Source organism: Lynx rufus, unplaced genomic scaffold, assembly GCF_022079265.1.
Source record: "Lynx rufus isolate CCGP_SWC_20201006 ecotype Redwood Valley unplaced genomic scaffold, mLynRuf1.p SCAF_21, whole genome shotgun sequence".
Classification (NCBI taxonomy): domain Eukaryota; kingdom Metazoa; phylum Chordata; class Mammalia; order Carnivora; family Felidae; genus Lynx; species Lynx rufus.
In genome coordinates, this window is record NW_025814836.1 from 15,597,805 (window position 1) to 15,619,063 (window position 21,259).

A 21,259-nucleotide genomic window follows, 5' to 3' on the forward strand; every position below is an offset into this window, starting at 1 on the left:
GGGGCATACGTATATATAGCATAGGTTTGAAAAACTAGCGTTCCTAATTTGAAAATAAAAATCCATGCAAAAGCAATATTTGTAGGCAAAACTCACTTATTTGCTATCAGTAAAGCTCATTTGCCATGTTAAAACACTTCAGCCATACGGTTTCTTCAAAGGAAAGGTTGTCAAGCTAGAAAGCTCTCCTAATTGAATGCATTTCTCAGAGTAGCAGTTTGTGAAAGGGAATTATCTCCACGTTTTTACATGAAGTTCACACTTTGTAATATCTGATAACTTTTGTTAGGAGATCTTAGGAGTTCTGATTCAAGTCAACACTTACTTGTCAAGTCTTTAGGGAAGCTCAGGTACAAAACGATGAATTCATCCTGCATGAACAGTATTTGGAAACACGGAAAAGTATCAATTTGATGTTTTTCTTATCCTCTGGCTTAAGAGTGATAAGGGGCTATTCAATCTCCTTATCAAATACGTTTAGAATCTTCTCAATAAGGGGCACCTGGGTGGCTCAGTCGGTTGAGCGTCTGACTTCAGCTCAGGTCATGATCTCACAGTCCATGAGTTCGAGCCCCGCGTCGGGCTCTGGGATGACAGCTCAGAGCCTGGAGCCTGCTTCCGATTCTGTGTCTGCCCCTCCCCTGCTCATGCTCTGTCTCTCAGTAATAAATGTGAAAAAAAAAATTAGAATCTTCTCAATATTATGCATATTTTGAATTTTTTCTTCTTGTCAGAAAAATAACCAAGCCTGAGCTGTTTTTATACGGGATCCATAAGTTCTGACTTTCTCTGAGGCTGGCTACATAAGTGCCAGAAATGATTTCCAGAAAAACGGCCAGTGATGATTTTTGAGCGGCTGCTGCTGCCCCCTGGCAGTTAAGCTGAGATTTCTACATCAAGTGTCCAAGTGCCACATTCTTGACCCACCTTCAGAAACCATTATGGGCATTATGGACATTCAGAGGGCACTTTTCCTCCGTCACATGGGAAAGAAGAAACAACTTTCCCTATGTAGAGCGAAATCTGTATTACTTAAGGTAGCAGTAGGTTCAGGTCCAGCGGAATTCCAGGCCAGGTTTTATGGACTACAATTGAATGAAGGAACATGCTTATTCCCAGGATCTCCCTAGCCCATCAGGCTGCAAATGGCGGCTCTATGCTTCCAGGAGCTGGTCTCCTGTTACCAACCACAGAACAATAGTTTTCCGCCCCAACCACCTTCAGGCCTTGCTGTCTGTGAACTCCTGAAGTTTTCTCCTGAATGTGATGGACTCCTTTCCTCTAAAGGAGTCTGTCGTGCGCAATGACCCCAATGGCACCTTGGTCAAGACCTGCCCATGGGTAGACCCTGTGGGTGTAATGGCTCCGTGCAACTCGCCAAAATCTAGCATGTGAAAGAATTTCCACTGACCAACTTACAGTGGGATCCGTGATCTGAAATTCCCAGTTTCGCGAAAACTTGTTTAACTCTTTATAAAATTTGACCAAAACTTGCTTATTTTGACTATTTGTAAGCTTGTATGGGGTAAGTAATGGGACATTCTAGAGCTGTCAGAAGCAAGGTCTTCCTGGGACCTTCGGATTCCTCCCCTGCACCATTGCCATCCTAAACTTCCTTCAGTCCCACCTACCCCTTCCAGGTTTCCCTCCCCATCTGTCTTCCCCCTAATACCCTCTCCTTTTCTGTTCCCAGTCATCCCGTTACTGGACTCTGAAGCCTAGGCTATGGCATGTCCAGTCACTCCTTTTTTGTTTGGCCTCAGGCAAATTAAATACTTAAAATGCTGTTTTCACTCTGTCTTCATAAACCAATTGGCTGATATGACCCAGAGACCTACAGCTGCTTTTAAAAGTTCTCATCCAATAACTTTATACATACAGACGTATCACTATAGATTAAAGGAAAACACTGCCAATATACTGAGGAATTCAGTAAATCAGTAAATAGGCCATCTGGTGAATAGATTATTGGGCACCATTGACTTTTGGTGAAGTGGTCATTAAGAGAAGACGTTTGTACACCTGTTCTTGATCAGGTACAAAGATCCTGATCTTGATCCAAAGCATACAGGGGTGTGGACATCATGCATGATTGTCCCCGTGACGATCAAACAAAGAAGGGCCCAGACAAAGATAGAAAAAGGCCTAACAACACAGACAAAAAAGGAGAAGGGAAGGCAGCGGCCAGGATGCAGCCATGTAAAGAGACTAGAAACAGGGTCAGAGAAAAAAAGGAAGAGTAAGCCACACAGCCAAAGGATGCAGCTTCCCCGAGTTTCTGCAGAGGGTACAGACTTCAAGATCTGTAGTCTGGTCAGCTCGGGGTGTTCCAGAAATCCACACTGCCAAAGCACGCATAGCTATTAATACCCTAACACTGTCCCTTCTATTAATAAGAATACTAAAAGTGTCCTCAGCCCAGGCTATTATTTGAGCATAAATTTAAACCTAATGAAAATGGCAGAAGAGACATTCTGGAGAAGAGACAAAGGACTGAAGCTTAGTAATGACATTAACACTGGGCGTGCTCCCATTTAATCCTCCGAGGACTGTCAGGGATAGGACTATGTATACTGTCATCTTAAGGATGGATAAAGGTAGGGGTGCCTCGGTGGTTCAGTCCGTTAAGCGTCCGACTTCACCTCAGGTCATGATTTCACAGTTCGTGAGTTTGAGCCCCACGTCGGGCTCTCTGCTGTGAGGGAGCATAGAGCCCGATTCGGATCTTCAGCGCCCCCCTCCTGCTCCTTCCCTGCACGTAAGTGTTCTCTCTTGCTTTCTCTCTCTCAAAAAATAAAAATTAAAATTCAAAAAATTAGTATTTTTTTTTAAGAAAAGGATGAGTGAAGTTAGTGAGTTCCCGGAGCCAAGCCTCAAGCCACAGACCCGTTTCAGTGTAAAGCTTTCATAACCAGAGCAATTTTATTTATTTATTCTTTTATATTTATTTATTTTTGAGACACGAAGACAGAGCATGAGCAGGGGAGGGGCAGAGAGAGGGGGGGGACACAGAATCCGAAGCAGGCTCCAGGCTCCGAGCTGTCAGCACAGAGCCCGACGTGGGGCTCGAACTCACGGACTGTGAGATCACGACCTGAGCCGAAGTCGGACGCTCAACCGACGGAGCCACCCAGGTGCCCCATAACTAGAGCAATTTTAAGGCATAACCCGTCCCACTCCTCTGAATCTGGGCACCTGCTTCAACCCAGACAGAGTGGAGGAAGTCACACGGTTTTCCTTCCAAAGCCGTGCCACGCAAGCTGATACAGCTCCTGCCTGGCGTCCAGGAGCCTCAAGGCAGAAGCCCTGAGCTCCTGTGACCAGCGTGAGGCACCATGCTTCATGGGGAGGTCTCGTGTGGACCAGCCCTTGTCTCCCCGCACCCCATCCCAGGTTGCCACCGTTGGTATAAACTGGCCTGTGGGCCTCCGGGTGGCCAGTCCCCCAAATCAGGTGACACTCAACCTTCAAGTCGTTCCAGTGGAGGCTGCAGACAGCGTGCGGCAAAGGGAAGCGACGCACAGCGTGCCCTCTTGAAATCCCCCTTCCCAGCGTTCGTGAGCGTGTGGTGGGTTGGGGTTGCTACGGAGTGGGGTAACTTGTCATCACAGGGCGGTGGTCCCTTCATCACGTTGCCTGCCGTGCCCGCTGGCCCAAATTCAGCACGTTGTCAAGCTTTGGGGTTCGGATGGCAAGACAGAACGAACCACCCCATCAAGATTATGTCGCAAGGAAATCACAGGACACACAGAAACGTACCGATACGCCCTCTGTATTTCGCCCTCTGTTTACAACACCCACACCCCCCGGGGCAGAGGGCACCGTACCAACATCACAACGAAACAGGGTAAGTAAAAAGAACCCTTTAGAGGCAGCTGGGTGGCTCGGTCCACGAAGCCTCTGACCGTTGATTTCGGCTCAGGTCACAATCTCAAGGTTCAGGCCCCCGTCAGGCTCCGTGCGGACAGGGCAGAGCCTGCTTGGGATTCTCTCTCTCTCCCTCTCTCTCTGGGAGTGCTCTCTCTCTTCCTTTCTGTCTCTCTCAATAAATAAGCTTCAAAAAATTTAAAAAAAAATAAATAAACACAGCATGCAGTGGGGCACATGCTATCTTGGTACAGAAACGAACCCTTGGTAAAAACCACTGGCAATGGAGAAGCCCCATTCAACCGGATGGAAGATGTGCTACCTTAAGTTCAAGTCAACGATCTTCAGTTGGACGTAAGGCGGTTGGTTACACGCAGCAGACGCAGAAAACAGGCCGTTTCGCTCCGAGGCCTTTCGTACGAATTGGGATGGGATCCCACTGAAAGAAGGGCTTAAGTGACTCTATAAAACGGAAGAGCCACAGGGCCTTCTTTTTTTTTTTTTTTAACGTTTATTTATTTTTGAGACAGAGAGAGACAGAGCAAGAACGGGGGAGGGTCAGAGAGAGAGGGAGACACAGAATCGGAAGCAGGCTCCAGGCTCCGAGCCATCAGCCCAGAGCCCGACGCGGGGCTCGAACTCACGGACCGTGAGATCGTGACCTGAGCCGAAGTCGGACGCTTAACCGACTGAGCCACCCAGGCGCCCCAGGGCCTTCTAATAAACTGCTGAGGCCGCACAGTTTCCCAAAACAAAATACCACAAAAATCCCCAGAGGAAAGGGCTCCGCTGTGGGAACACTTTAAAAGCTGCAAGGACAAACATGGCTGCCCAAGGAGGACCCGCATCCAAGTGGGAAAGGAACCAGCAGAAACAGGTTTCAAAAATCAGTTCCACTTACTGGCTGTGGGAGCCTGGCAGGCTATCAACACGAAACAAGTGGAAAAAAGCCACCCGCTACCTGGGATCTGGGATGGGTGGCTGCATCGCCGAGTGTCTCCAGTTTGCTCTTGAAGGACATGCTCCCACACCGGCCCGCTGTGTTTCCGTGGCTCCCACACAACATACCAGTGATCTCATGCCATCTGGTGTTCGGAGAAGGTACTCCAATGTGAAGCAAGCCCCATTTCTTGCAAAAAAGTACTGATGGTGACCTTTGGATACAGTAAACCCGGCGTGGTGCTGGCATCCGAACAACAACAAAAACCACATCCGCAAGATTCAAAGGGAAATCCAAGAAGCAGCCCTGATAGGCACCGTGTCTGTTTCTAACACACGATTAGAAAGTGGCAATCAGATCAGCAGGGAAAGGGCTATTTCGTCCCAACTAATTAAATAGCCATTTGGCCAAAAGTAAATCTAAGTTCCTACTCTGAGCCAGAAATCGAAATAAACTCGAGACAGATCAAAGACATAAAGGAAAAAGGCAAAACGAAGTAGCAAAGAGAATGAATATAGGTGGATGCGTATTCCCTTTCGAGAGAGAAAGGCCTTCCTTGCTATAAAAACAAAAGAAGAAATTCTCTAGAATAGGACTGTAAGACTTGAAAAGATCTCTGCCACAAAACTCTACAAACAAAACTAAAAACCAAATAACAAATTAGAAAACTCTAGGGGTGCCTGGGTGGCTCAGTCGGTTAAGCGTCCGACTTCAGCTCGGGTCATGATCTCTTAGTCTGTGAGTTCGAGCCCCGCATCGGGCTCTGTGCTGACAGCTCAGAGCCTGGAGCCTGCTTCGGATTCTGTGTCTCCCTCTCTCTCTCTCTCTCTGCCCCTCCCCTGCTCATGCTCTGTCTCTCTCTGTCTCAAAAAAACAAAAATTTAAAAAAAAAACTGCTAAAAAAATAATAATAATAAAAAACCTCTATGTGAACGTATCTAGGGAGCAGAAGAAAGAGCAGTGATAATATACAGAACAGGCTTTGCACAAAAGAGAACTAAATAGCTCATAGCCAAACACACCTAAGGAATCAAATTTATTAATACAAATTGAAACAAATGTAACACTTCTTCTCCATCAAACTGACAAAGATAAGGTGCACACCATGCGGGGAAGAAAAGGAAAGCAGACCCCAGAGAGGTTATTCCTGGGTCAGCAGTAGAGGGAGATAGTTCCCAAGGGTGAGCTGGCAATTCTAGAAAGAGAACCTCGACCTGCTCAGATCAGGAAACACAAAGCATCCGCAAAGAAGTCAAGAAGAAAGTTGTACGTCCGGATTTAGGCACAAGAATGTTTGCTGCAGGATTAGGGCTGGGAATAAGAATTCTGAGAGACCCGGAACCAGAACACTGAGTAAACAAAGAACGATGCGCTATATTCATTTTTTCTTCTCAAAATACAATTTTTGTAATACGGGAAGCACATGTGTGATGAACAAAAGCAGTGATCAAGCCGTTTAAAGTCAGATCCGGCTGTAGTTTGAAAAGTCAGATCGATTCTGGGGCGCCTGGGTGGCTCAGTCAGTTAAGCGTCCGACTCTTGGTTTTGGCTCAGGTCAGGACCTCACAGTTGGTGAGTTCGAGCCCCACACTCAACTCTGTGCTGACAACGTGAAGCCTGCTTGGGATTCTCTCTCTCCCTCTGTCTCTCTGCCCCTCCCCTGCTCATGTTCTCTCTCTCTCTCAGAATAAATAAATAAACATGAACAAAAATTTTAAAAAGGAAACAAAATTGATTCTTTACATATCACGTCAGTATGGCACGTTCAGTAAAAGTGACAGAGTGACTGAGGGTGATGCTTGTCCACACTGCCGTGTCTTCCCAGGGTGGCCACTGTGAGAGTCGAGGCACATTTTTCTGAGTCAAATATAAGATGGGGAAAATTAAACCATCAACCCGTAATAGAGTCCTTATTCCCATCACTAAAAATTAGCCTCTCCAGGGGCGCCTGGGTGGCGCAGTCGGTTAAGCGTCCGACTTCAGCCAGGTCACGATCTCGCGGTCCGTGAGTTCGAGCCCCGCGTCAGGCTCCGGGCTGATGGCTCGGAGCCTGGAGCCTGTTTCCGATTCTGTGTCTCCCTCTCTCTCTGCCCCTCCCCCGTTCATGCTCTGTCTCTCTCTGTCCCAAAAATAAATAAACATTGAAAAAAAAATTTAAAAAAAAAAAAAATTAGCCTCTCCTTCATTTTTGCTGACGCGCAAACACGAGGTAGGAACCGGGCTCAGAAAACACCCTTCACCACCACAAACCACCCTCTGCCCCCCACACCCCCCGCCGGGGGCAGGGAAGCTAGGGGGAGGAGTCTAGGGCAAAAAGAGAGAAAAGCAAGAGATATGCAAAGAGTCAAACAAACTGCCAAGAAACTGGGAAGAAAAGCCATCGTAAGACGGGTAGAAAGGCCACGAGCCCTTCCCTTTCCAGAGGGAAACTGCAAAAATCAAACCCGGCCAAAAAAGACAACAAACACAGTAATAATCATAACTGCTGTTTCCTCCAACCCCACCCATACCACCACACGTCCCCTCGAGCATGCACACCAGGTGAATCCTCACAACTGCTGCTAGATGGTATCTGACTTCGCGTTCAAGCTCTCGTGGTCTGCACCCCAGGGTCCGGGGTTCACACGCAGCGGTGCTCCGCAAATCTTTGCATCGTGGCACAAACGAAAACCATGGCTGTTGTTGGACACGGTAGCGTAAATGGGGGAGACTGCTGAGGGGCTGGCCCAGGCTCCACAGAGCTGTCGGGAAGGCTGAAGGGATGGATACCCTAGAACACCGCTCAGAACGCACCTGTCCGGAAGCCGCGTGGCTGTTCCTCAGTGCACAACGCTGAGAACAGAGTTCTGGAAACTCCCTATCTGTCCCGCAATTACAGATGTAATGAGAACAGCGGGTTTCTCTCTAGCTCTGATACAAGGGTATCTTTTCTTTTTATCCTTATTTATTTATTTTGAGGAGCGGGGGGAGTGCCTGAGTGGGGGAGGGGCAGAGAGAGGGGGAAAGAATCCCAAGCAGGCTCCACGCTGTCAGCACAGAGCCTGACGTGGGGCTCGATCTCACCAACTGTGAGATCATGACCTGAGCCCAAATCAAGGGTCGGATGCTTCCCCGACTGAACCACCCAGGTGCCCCGTATACATTTCTTCTTTAAAAAGAAAGGATTCAAGGGTCACTGGGTGGCTCAGTCGGCTACGCATCCAACTCCTGGTTTCGGCTCACGTCATGATCTCGCAGCTTCATGGGTTCGAGCCCCATGTTGGGCTCTTCGATGACAGCACACAGACTGCTTGGGATCCTCTCTCTCCCTCTCTTTCTCTGCCCCTCCTCCACTTGTAATGTCTCTGTCTTTCTCAAAATGAATAAACTTAGAAAGAAAGAAGGAAAGAAAAAGAAGGAAGGAAGGAAGGAGAGAAAGAAAGAAAGAAAGAAAGAAAGAAAGAAAGAAAGAAAGAAGAAAGAAAGAGATTACAATCATTAAAAAATTTACAGTTATAGGGGCACCTGGGTCGCTTAGTTGGTTAGGTGTCAGACTTCATCTCGGGTCAGGTTCTCATGGTTTGTGAGTTCAAGCCCCATGTTGCGCTCTCTGCCATCAGCACAGAGCCCGGCTTCTGATCCCCTGTCCCTCCCCTGCTCTCTCTCTGTCTCTCAATTGCAAATAAATAAACACTAAAAAAAAAAAAAATCTAAAAGAACAGGTATGAAAATTAGCCTATTAAATGGCAAAAGGAAAAGAAGTCTGAAATCAGAGATACTGGACATTTGAACATTTTGGTGGCAGAGCAGGAATTTGCTAAACACCTATTACCTGGCAAACTTTTCACACTAGGGCGGGTGTCTTTAAGCCATTCTTTCCAAACCGGAAAATGACTTATCCAGCATGTTCTTCCCGGGGTGTGCAACTGAAGCTGTCGCTGCTCTGAAAACAAAGGTCAACCATCTACCTGTGCTGGAGAAGGAGAGCGGTCTGCTAGAGGAATGGGTCATGAATCTTCATTACATAAAACGCACACGAGAAGAACCATGAGGCGCCCGGGGTCGGGGGGTGGGGGTCAGTCCATTAAAGTCCAACTTGATTTCAGCTCAGGTCATGATTTCAAGGTTCCGGAGTTTGAGGCCGCATCAGGCTCTACGCTGGCAGCATGAAGCCTGCCTGGGATTCTCTTTCTCTCTTTCTTTCCTTTCTTTCTTCCTTCCTTTCTTTTTCTTTTTTCTTTCTTTCTTTCTTTCTTTCTTTCTTTCTTTCTTTCTTTCTTTCTCCCTCTCTCTCTTTCTTCCTTCCTTCCTTTCTCTCTCTCTCTCTCTCAAAATAAACAAATAAACATTAAAAAAAAAATAGGAAGAAAAACCATCAATCCTCAACCCTCCGGCCTCCAGCCCAAATAATTTTTTTTGGCCCTGATAAAGTCGCACAAAGTCCCTCAAAGGGCTTTTCTTTCCTTTTTGCAACACTGAAAAGTGGCCACCAGAGGGCAGCAGCAACACAGTATTCTTCCAGGGCACAGCAGGACAGTCCCATAGCCACCTTCACACCAAGGGCAAAACAGGGCTTCAAGGCAAGGGCTCCTGTTTTCCAGGAATTAATGCTCTAGGGGCTTTTTGTTTGTTTTTTATTTTATTTTGTTTTAGAGAAAGAGCGTGAGCAGGGTGGGGAGAGAGAACAAGAGACAGAGACAGAGAGAGTAAATCTCAAGCAGGCTCAACATGGAGCCTGACTCAGGGCTCGATCCCACAACCCTAGGATCATGACGTGAGCCAAAATCAAGAGTCGGGTCTTCAACCAACTGAGTCACCCAGGCTAATGCTCTACGTTTTAACGGGATTTGATCTGAGCCTTCTTCCCAGGACAAGAGGCCTTCCCATGTCACAGAGCAGTGCTCCTACCCAGCCTAGAAAAGGGCCATTGGCATAAACACCACCAGCTTTAAGACCCCAAAATATTTCTTGACCACATTTCCTTCCAAGGGAAACTGAGTCCAAGGTTCAACTCTCTCTATGCGTCAACCTCACTACAAAGTTAAAAGGACTTAAATTTGATTGGTCATATCATGTTCCTTCTGTTTGACCAATCTATAAAGACCCCCAGGAGTTACCAGACTCAGATCAAGAACCCAAAACAGGTTATGTGTCTCATTTGGTCCAAAACATCACTACATGTAGAACCTCCCTGAGAGAAAACAAAAAAAAATGGGAAGGAAATGGAGGTATAAAGGCGTAAAAGGAAGAAGTGAGGATGTGGAAAAGGGAAGTAGAAACACTGAGGAAAAAAAAAATTGTAAGATAGGAAGGCAGGAGGCGGGGTGTAGACAGAGACAAAGATCTACCCACAGGCAACAGGCAATTCCTGGGATAGAGCAGGGAGGTGGGGGGATGCTGGGTCTTCCCTCCTGTAGATTGCTCAAGAAGATGAACTCCAGGCAATGGCTAGACATTACCAGCGTTCAAGTAAGGCTCATTTTTAGAAAGACCACCTACAGCACGGCAGGTTGTTCAGCAGAAAGAATGGGGCTGCTTGATTAGTACTGAGCTCGCCCATACCGGACTGAGTCCGGGCAAGGCTGAAAGACCGCGTGTCAGAGAATTGAAGGCAATTCCTAACCAACTAGAGAATGATCTGTGAAAGGCAATCTTCTAAATGTGGCCCCGCTTCTAGCACAACCTCATGAAAACCTGTCGGCCTCCCAAGGTGTTATTCTTATATCCATGATGACTCACGGATGGACAGACCTGTTCGTGACAGTGAGTTACCGGTTACCCGCTATGTTCAGTTCTTTTGAATGACCCATAGATTTTGCTGGCTTTATTCAATGCACACACACACACACACACGCACACACACACACACACACGCACACAAAACACCTATGTATTCTATACAAGGGATAGACAAGTTAACAGTTAAAGACCCCGTGTGGGGGCGCCGGGGTGGCTCAGTCAGCTGAGTGTCCGACTTCGGCTCAGGGCATGCTCTCACGGTTCGTGAGTTCGAGCCCCGTGTCGGGCTCTGGGCTGACAGCTTGGAGCCCGGAGCCTGCTTCGGATTCTGTGTTCCCCCTCTCTCTCTGCCCCACCCCTGCTTGTGCTCTGTCTCTCTCTGTCTTTCAAAAATGAATAAACACACACAAAAAAAATTTTTTTAAAGACCCTGTGATGCTCTGGGTAACAACTATATAACACTACGCTCTCCACACCATTGCTAAACCTAGCCATCGTGCTGAAGCCGGAGCTCCCTCCTAATTCTGCCCAAAGAAAAATTAGCCAGCTTTAGGGTTTCACAAGCCTCCCCCCAAGCCCCAGAAAATCTCCCAATTCCACCTTGATAGTCTGCATAACAAATCAGCACTGTGTCTGAGGCGGAGAAGGAAGAGATTTACATAAAAGGTCCACAGCACTCTTTCACGAAGGAAGCCCACTGTCCAGGCCTGGCTGATGGCACCAAAACTGAGACGGGTTCTCTCGTTTCTGAGACGCTTCCCCCCAGTTTGTTTCTGGATGGGTCAAGTGACCGAAAGCTTCCAATCCTCCGGCACGAACCTTGGAAGAGCCTTTTAACGCCACTTCTCGAAGCATGTCAGAGATGCCTTTTCCTGAGGGGGATACCGTGACTTTTCACTTTACTTCCCATTAAAATATAAGGAAAAAAAAAACGACTTTTTGCCACCTAATATCTCCAGAATTTTCTTTCATTATTCAAGGTCATATTACTGATATGCTCATAAATAAATAAAGTTTTTACTTTGCTACACCAGAAAGCAGTTTCTTAGAGTAAAACTCAAAAAGCAGATCACGATATTCTAGACAGAGGTTGGCAAACGTTGGCCCATGGTTCAAACCCAGGCCACTGCTTGTTTTTGTAAATAAAGTTTTATTAGAACACAGTCATGACCATTTGTTTACATGTTATCGTTCGATACTAACCCTAACCAAGAATGATTTCTCTTTGGCGGTTTGGAAAACCACTAACATTTTTCACTTTAGAAAAAATTAAAGGGGCGCCTGGGTGGCGCAGTCCGTTGAGCCTCCGACTTCAGCCAGGTCACGATCTCGCGGTCCGGGTCACGATCTCGGGGTCCGTGAGTTCGAGCCCCGCGTCAGGCTCTGGGCTGATGGCTCGGAGCCTGGAGCCTGTTTCCGATTCTGTGTCTCCCTCTCTCTCTGCCCCTCCCCCGTTCATGCTCTGTCTCTCTCTGTCCCAAAAATAAATAAAAACGTTGAAAAAAAAATAAAAAAAAAAAAATTAAATAATAAACCAGATGTGATCCAGTAGTCTGGATAACTTCTGTCAGTTTCGTGCAATGTATTATTGGCACCGAAAAGTCACATTTTTTTTTCAGTTACTTCTCCCTCTCTCTTCAGTTATGCGGTGATATGACCAAAAAGGAAGTGAATCATTAAAATGGATCTAAAGGTAATGGCTGTTTGGGCATTACACCAGCAGAGATGAGTAGCTGTCCCTGAGCCCTTATGACCCATAAATCCTAAAATATTTACTTTGTGGCCCTGGACAGAAAAAGTTCCCACCCCACGTTCTAGACAGAAAGTTACATAAGCGTAAGCACTGCTTATGCAACAATCTAAAGAAATACCAAACTCTTTCTTCAGAGAATGATTCATCAAAACGGTTTTCCTCCCTCAACAGAAACGAAACCGTGCAACTGACTTCCATATCCCAGAGGTGTCCCCCTTAAGAGCCGAGGGCATCATACATTTCAACAACACGCCAAAGGCCTCTCCATCATAAGTGAAAATCAATTAAAAAAAATTAAACACTTAAAAAAAAAAAAAGGAAGCTGGAGACTAATGCTGGAGAGCAAATACGTAATGAGGGAAATCCCCAGGAAAAGAAAATGTTGTGCCTAGTAGAGAACTGAAGCTCTACCTACTATCAGGAGAAGCAAATATTTCTTCTCACGTTGTCCATGCACACTGGTGGACAGAGGCTGCCCAGAACAATGGTTCCTAAGTGTGCTTCCGGACCACCTACATCAGCATCACCTGGGAACTTGCTAGAAATGCAAATCCGCAGGCCCTGCTGAATCAGAGACGCTGGGGGTGGGCAACATGTGTTTTCATCAGCCCTCCAGCCTGCCCTGATGCTCATTCAAGTTTGAAAACTACTGGTGCAAAGGACTGTGGTGAACAAAATCCTGAGGCCGGGTTGGGTCCCATAGAAAATAACGTTGTAGGGGCACTCGGGTGGCTCAGTCGGTTGAGCGGCCGACCACTTCGGCTCAGGTCACGATCTCGCAGTTCAAGGGCTCGAGCCCCACGTCAGGCTCTATGCTGACAGCCCAGAGCCTGGAGCCTGCTTTTGATTCTGCGTCTCCCTCTGTCTCTCTGCCTCTCCCCTGCTCATGTTCTGTCTCTCCCTCAAAACTAAATAAACATTTAAAAAAATAAAAAAGAAAGGAATGTTGTACCGATAAACAACGAGTCTCAGGCAAAGGAGGCAGGAGCGGGAGCATGCATCCTAGTACTTCCGATCCCTGTCTAAACCAACCGTGCTCCCTCAAATGCGGCCCCACCTTGAGAGGGCTCTGGAACATTTTCCTGATCGCTAATATGATGCTTATGAAAATCGAGCAGAAAATCAATAGAGTCACAGTGTAGGAGGCACAGCGCACCTCAAATCATGGAAAAAGAATTGGCTGGGAGAGGGATATTTTGTCAATAATGATTAACTTGCCCAATAAATAAAAGCAGACAGACAAGAACAGTCACTAATGGCTACGAAAGATACAGGTTCTGGAACAACACGGTTTATGACCTAGACGCCTTAGTAGGTATTTGTATTTGGAGCGTGTTAGGTTTACACAAGATAAAGCCAAAGTCATAAGACGTTTTAACTCTGATGAAACTATTCAGACAGAGATGACAATGGCCGGGATCATAGCACAAGCTATGGTCTCTCTTTTGTCGCCAAACGGCCAAGACATTGAGCAAGCGCACCCACACCGCATTATTTTGTTTTTTTTCTACCAGGTGCGACGTCTTCTCCATCATCCACTGAGGTTACTCACCCCCTACTACGAACCTGCTACTTGGAATCTATCATTATGATATGTCAATGGTGGTAGGGCCAGAGAACTCACTCTGGGAGAAAGATCCAGAGAGAACGGGTAAACTGGAAAGGGGACAGCTGGTGTGCGGGGGTACTCCAGGGCCTGCGCTCCCTCCCCAAAGTGACAAACTCTTAGAGGAATTCCAAGAATTTAAAACAAAACATGGTGTTTAAAGGTTTGGAACACCCTCTTCCTAGTCAAGTTAAATATGCTCTCCATGGAACATTCTTTTCCAGCTCCAGAGAAGCTGTCATAAGACAAGCTCAATACTGATCCTCATCTGACAGAAGCCCCCATGGGACACCGTGCCAATTCAAAGCCAGAGTTGGTGTTTTCGTGGGAGTTAACTCTACACTGGTTTATGATTATTCCCTAGGGGTTATTTCAGGTATGAAATGCTACCCGCTCAAATCATTAAAAATAACATAAGGGATGCATCTATTAAAAGGCATATGTTGGGGCACCTGGGTGGCTCAGTCGGTTAGGCGTCCGACTTCAGCCAGGTCACGATCTCGCGGTCCGGGAGTTCGAGCCCCGCATCGGGCTCTGGGCTGATGGCTCAGAGCCTGGAGCCTGTTTCCGATTCTGTGTCTCCCTCTCTCTCTGCCCCTCCCCGTTCATGCTCTGTCTCTCTCTGTCCCAAAAATAAATAAACATTGAAAAAAAAAATAAAAAAAAAAAGGCATATGTTTACGACCATAGTGCCCAACGACAGAACATAAGAAGTCACACGATCGATAGATGAGAAATTATGATTTTCATAGAAAACACATTTTACCAACAAGTAAAAAATGAGGTCCTATATCTGAGGAAGTACCGTTTTGAAGTCCTATATCTGAGGAAGTGCAAAGATACAGACAGGCAGGGATAGCAATTTTGTTTTTAAAAAAAGTGAGCAGGGCCGCCCGGGTGACTCAGCCGGTTAAGCGTCTGACTTCAGCTCAGGTCATGCTCTCGAGGTTCGTGAGTTCAAGCCCCGCGTCGGGCTCTGTGCTGGCAGCCCGGAGCCTGCTTGGGATGGTCTCGCTCCCTCTCTCTCAGCGCCCCCTCCACTCATGCTGTCTCTTCCTCGAAATACATAAACTTAAAAAAAGAATTTTTTTAAAGTGAACATATTTCACGGATCCTGAAAGATGGAAGTCAGGTGAGATCAGATCGGCAAAGGGTCCGCAATCCAAAACGTGAGCAGAAGAAAGTTATAGCAAAAAGGTTTCAGAAGCAGGGCTGGGTGGGACCATGTGAGGGTGTGTGGTGGGTAAACCAGGGATGATCTTAACTTGCAGGCAGCAGGTAGGGGAGGCAGCTGGTGGCCTGAGAAACCGTCGGTTTCTAGGCCAACCGACTAGCATAGCCTGTAACAGCTGGGCCAGCACCGTCCTCTCCCCTTGGGGCCAACCAGTGACCAGCAACAGACTTGGACTGCAAGCTGGAACAGGGAGCATGAACAGTAAGCCAGAAAGGAAGGCTTTGGGTGAGAGGTGATAACTGGGAACTGGTGATAACTGGGGGGGAACAGGAAGGAGCTGCCTGAACTACTGATGCAGCCTGTCCGTTCGTATATCCTAGCCCTGCTCGCTATCAGGGAAGGGAGGACACCGTAAACAAAAACAGCGCCCGCAGATGGAGGGGCGAGGACAGAGGGACACACAGAAACGTGAGTGGCGAACACACGATGCTGACATCCAAGGGATGAAGCACGAGATTTTAAGCGGGGACTTAATATTCTCAGAAATACGATGGTATCATCTCACTTGTGAAATAATCACAGGCTGATATAAAATTAAACGGCAACTCAATACGTGACCTGACTGCACAATGGCCACAACTGACAAGAAAATGAGTAAGCTGGAAGGCCAAGTTGAGGAATTCTCCCTGAAAGGAAAAAAAAAACCATGGGAAGAATGAGAAAGACAAGCTAACGGACTTAGAGCACTGAAAGAAGGGTCTAGGAGGTAGTTTGTCCTTTTCATATTCCAGAACAGAGTAGAAACGAAGCAACAGGAAGAAAGACACTCAATTCCTTAGAATAAAAAAAAAAAAAAATCCCTTCTTACTAAACAGAATAAAATTAAAAAAAAAACAAACACAAAAAACTATAGGGGAGCCTGGGTGGCTTGGTCGATAAAGCATCTGAGTCTTGATTTCGGCTCAGGTCGGGATCTCACGGTTCCTCCATGAGTTCGAGCCCTGTGTGGGGCTCAGTGCCGACAGTGTGGAGCCTATTTGGGATTCTCTCTCTCTCTCTCTCTCTCTCTCTCTGCCCCGCCCCCACTCACTCGTGCTCTCTCACTCTCAAAAATAAACATTTTAAATAAATAAATTAAATAAATAAGTAAAAAAATAAATAAACTATAAAGAAAACACAAATATATTTGCCTGTAAGGAAATGCAAAACCTCTAAAGGATAAAATCGGCCATAGAGATAAGACATAACAGACTGAGAGAAAAATACTTGCAACCTGTAATAAACAACCATTAATGCTGAAAGTTACAAAGAATTACAAACAGAGAGAAGAAGAAACTCAATTGAAAACTGGACGAAACCCACGTTCATTACCATGACAATCCACAAAGTACAAATTAACTTTTTTTAATGTTTATTTATTTTTGAGAGAGACAGAGACAGAAGGCGAGTGGGTTAGGGGCAGAGAGAGAGGGAGACACAGAACCCGAAACAGGCTCCAGGCTCCGAGCTGTCAGCCCAGAGCCCGACGCGGGGCTTGAACTCGCGAGCTGCGATATCATGACCTGAGCCGAAGTCGGACGCTCAACCGACTGAGCCACCCAGGCGCCCCGACAAAGTACAAATTAAAATAAGGAGAGTCCACACCCAATCTATGAGATTGCCCAAAACGAACAGTGATAAAAGTAGATATTCAACAATAGTAACATACTGTAAGAGAGGGTATGCTTTCTGCCTTCTGGAGGACAATTTGCCAGGGTTTCTTAAATTTTTAACAACACGTATCCTGACTTCTATTTCTAGGTTCTGTCCCGGTTGCTAACAACAGTTATCTTTTTTTTTTTAATGTTTGTTTATTTATTTCGAGACAGAGAGAGAGAGAGAGAGAGAGAGAGACAGAGAGGGAGGGAGAATGAGCAAGCTAGCAGGGCAAGGGACCAGGAGAGAGAATCCCAAGCAGGCTCTGCACTGTCAGCACAAAGCCCAACATGGGGCTTGATTCCACGAACAGTGAGATCCTGACCTGAACCCAAATCAAGAGTTAGTCGCTTAACCAACTGAGCCACCCAGGCGCCCCAACAGTTAACTTCCATGAAGTGCTAGAAGCCAGATGTAGTTGTAAGCACTTTATGTGAGTTATTACCTTCCATGCTTTTAACAGCCTACAATAAAGGTTACTATTATTACCCTCATTGTATAGATGAGGGAATGAACTCACAGAGGGGCCAAGGGACATTTCTTGAATCAAACAACAACTGGAGAAGGGAAGGCTTTGAGCCCGGGCAGTCTGGCCCCACCGTCTACATTTAAGCACATGCTACTTTTTGAAAGATGTATTCTTAATTGTGCCAAAAGCAAACACAGGGTGCTCATTACAGTATCATTTACGCTGCCGAGAAAGTTGAAAAAAAAAGCAGCAACTGTCAGTAGAGAAACTGAATAAATCACACATCATACTATGGAATATTGCATAGCATTTAAAAGAATGTAGATATACTTGCATGGAAAACCATCGTCGATCTTGAATACGTATCGTGAAGCAAAAAGAAAGCTTATTGGGGGCTAATAGGGACATTACAGTATCATGTTAATTAAAAACATACACGTGTGGGGGCGCCTGGGTGGCTCAGTTGGTTGAGCGTCCAATTCTTGATTTTGGCTCGGGTTGTGATCTCACAGTTCGTGAGTTCGAGCCCTGCATTGGGCTGTGCACGGACAGTGTCGCACTTGCTTGGGATTCTCTCTCTCTCTCTCTCTCTCTCTCTCTCTCTCTCTCTGCTCCTTCCCTGCTTGTGCGTGCTCTCTCTCTCAAAATAAATAAACTTTTAAAAAACACACGTGTGTACATGTGTGTGTTTTAAAGGCACAGAAACAGGGGGAAAAGTGAACGAATCAAATGATACGCAGATGACAAATGTTCTCCTGAGGGAGTGAAGCCCCGTGGGATTTCAGTGCAGGAAGGGGATGGGGTTCAAAGGGCATCTTCGGCTCTGTGTACATTTGGGGACCTCGCACGGACATCTTTTGCTTACGTATCATTCTCACATCTATTCACATATACACATATTCACACACATGCTCACGTTCACGTATACACAAGAAATTATGTACTACTTACGTACGTTCACGTCTTTTCTTATGTGTAATGAAAGCGGAATTGAGGGAGCGTTTTCTTGAGCAGCTGCTAGCCGCCAGGATAACACTATTCTCGTGGCCTTATTTCATGGAATTATTACTCATATCATTACTGTGATGATTACTGTCCTTACTGTTGCCATTCTCGTTGTTCATTTAACCACACTAAAGGAAAGGAAGATGCAGGGTCTTCAAATAACTTTGCTGCAAATGCTCGATACCTTCGGGGTAGAGGTCTGAGCTCCGCTCTGTTGCGCGAGACGAGAAAGGTGCACTAACAACACAGAAGCAAGAGTGGAGAAACAGGTGCGCGGGCTACAAGGCACCCAGAAGAGCCAGGCTTACCGCAGCGATCTCGGATGACCAGGTTGCGGCCTTCCTTCAGGTGTATGGTGAGGAGGTAGGCAAAAGGACTGGGCAGGTCACTCACGCCATCGCCGGCTTCCCCAAACATCTGCACAGATGGAGAAGGAAGGTAAGTCTGGTATCTGGGGACCGAGGAAGAGAATTTCAGGAACACCTGTTAACTTGAGAGCAAAAAAAAAAAAAAGGGGGGGGCAGGGGGTCGCCACCTTCAAGCCTCATCTGCCACCCCACCCGCCTTGATGACCGGGTTACTAGGTCTTACTAACATATCCTCTATAATTCTCTCCAGTGGGATTGTATCCAAATTCACGATGGGATCCTTGCAATATTTAACTCCCCCTGCCCCCCAAATCACATGAGGGGATTATGCCCTCGGAAGTATATCGGTATCTGAAATACCCTTCAACTCCGCGATTTCCTGTAGGATTCTTTCTTTCTTTTTTAATTTTTTTTTTTCAGTTTCTTTGTTTATTTTGAGAGAGAGCAAGCAGGGGAGGGGCAGAGAAAGGGGCAGAGAGAGAGAGAGTCCCAAGCAGGCTCCAGCACTGCCAGCTCGGAGCCCGATGTGGGGCTTGAACTCACGAACCGCGAGATCATGACCTGGGCTGAAGTCAGGGGTCGGACTCTCAACCCACTGGGCCAGCCCGGTGCCCCTGCAGGATTCTTTCTTCTAGAACTCGCGGAGGAACACGAGGGAGGAAGTGGCAGGCAGAAATGCAGCTGTGGGGCTGGCCCCGACAGACATGTGAACACTTCTGAGGTAAAGTGGCTTCCTCATTTTCTCCCCCTTCCCCCCAAGCCCTTCCACTCCCCTGCACCTCCTCCGCGTGAAGTAAAAACGTTGCAGTTCACGTTCAGGACCGCTCAGCTGCCGGCCTCCAGGGCCCACAGGTGCATAAGGCACCTGCCCCTCCTGTGTCCACATATGATGCCTTTGCATGCTCTCCCTTCGGCATATTTCTCCTCCATTCCCTGCTCCCACCCCCCCCCCGTGGAGTCTCCTACACTTGACCTTCAGTCTTCCTCCCCTCACCTTAGCTCACTCCCCTCCCCAGGAAGGCATCGACTCCCACAGGCCACCATGTTGAATGCAAGTCTCTTTTCGAATATTCATCAAATGAATCCAACTAAAGTTTCGAACCAGAGTTTTGCACTAGTCCAAACTGTTGTCTTTCCAGAGACAAGAGACAGATAAAGTAATTTATCGTTCACTTTTTTGACATTCAATTAATCGATTCTGTGGCTAGGTCTCCCTTGACGGCCTTCTTTTGAAAACTCCCCCGTCTAGGTTTCAAAGCACTTCAGAATGGCTTTGTCTCCTTTACTCTCCCACTCAACTGGAGAGCTGCTCTGTATTTTTAGAAAAATCCGTCCCCGTCTGACAAATCAATAGACTCGGAATTAATCTCTTCCAGCTATAATTCGCCAGGCCGGTCTTTGCAATGGTTCAGCGTTCTTGAAAAATAAAAGAGGCAAAGAAATACAGACGTTCGGTAAGAAACATCTATAGTATTTGCTCTAGCGTTTGCTTTTAAGGCATTGTCACTCACAGATCGTTCTTCAAACTGCTGGGATGTCAGAGAAGCATTCAGATCACCACTGCCGCAGAGCTTCTGTAAAGAAAAGAGAAAGAAACAACCTGCTTCAGGAAAGCAAAATGACATTAACCTACAGGGATATCCCCTTGAAGGCGCCATCTGCGCGCTCAGTTTCGGGTGCGCGGGCTGCTTTTACACGTGTGTGGCAAGTCCTGGCAACAAAAGTTTGATTCGGTGGAATCCACCTGCCTGCAGCCTCGGCCGTCTCGGTCACGATCGGAGCATCAGTGTGGATAAGGCTGATTGTCCTCCACCACCGGGCTGCTCCATCGTCCCTGGTCCGTCCGGGGCTTGGCGTGCAAGCAGCTTTCTTCCAGTGAACAAAATGCGAGCAGGAGAGTCACCCCACCAGCGCCCTCCCCGGGCCTGCCTGGCCCCCCTGCCCACCGGAGAGAAATGGACGGATCCTGTGCCGGAGACCCGGGCTTGTCACGCAGGAGGAGACGTTTCAAAATGTGATCCGGAAGACCTTCCTCAAGCCGTACCTTCGTGAGACTGTACCGTCACCAACCCAGGGGTAAGAAATGCAAATTCTGAGCAAATGACCTCAGAATGAGAGGTGCCTATGTTTTCTAATTTAAGATGCCCAGGAGGGGCGCCTGGGTGGTTCGGTGGGTTACACTTCTGACTCTTAGTTTTGGCTCTGGTCTTGATCTCTTTGTCGGTGGGATTGAGCCCCGCGTCAGGATCTACACGGTGCAGAACCTGCTTGGGGTTCTCTCTCCCTCTCTCTCTCTACCCCTCCCATTCTCTTTCTCTCTCTCCCTCTCAAAAAAAAAAAAAAAATACCCAGGAAATGATCCCACAGAGCAACGAAATGGGTAACAGTCAACAGTCAGTAGTCAGTGTAGGATACAGTAGACCTGTCCATTACGCAGGTTTTATACGTACAACACAGGTTCCGGAAGAATCTGGGGACTCCTTGAAGGTTTCTGGGGCTGATGTAAGGATGGCTGCCTGTATGCAAAGGCAGAGTGGAAGGGAAATGAGCTAATGATCTTCTAGCATTTTTGGATATGTTTCTGTCTGTCGGGCACATTATTCAGGGCTGATTTCCTGTGTGAGAAACATGGGGTCTCTCCCTCCAAACAAGGCTGGGTAACCC

The 21,259-nt window shown here is 47.0% G+C and overlaps 1 protein-coding gene across 6 annotated transcripts in view; it reads right to left on the bottom strand.

Moving 5' to 3' along the window:
- Positions 1–21,259, bottom strand: part of MCTP2 (multiple C2 and transmembrane domain containing 2) — a 238,519-nt gene that overhangs the window by 150,767 nt on the left and 66,493 nt on the right. For all 6 annotated transcript variants that reach the window (XR_006963408.1, XM_047086646.1, XM_047086644.1 and 3 more), the window contains exons 3-4: positions 20,107–20,169; positions 18,536–18,644 (exon numbers count right to left, since the gene is read on the bottom strand). Coding sequence is in view for 5 of the 6 variants with exons in the window: in XM_047086646.1 (XP_046942602.1) it covers positions 18,536–18,644; positions 20,107–20,169 (172 nt within the window). In the remaining variant the exon portion in view is untranslated. The remainder of the gene's footprint in view (positions 1–18,535; positions 18,645–20,106; positions 20,170–21,259) is intronic.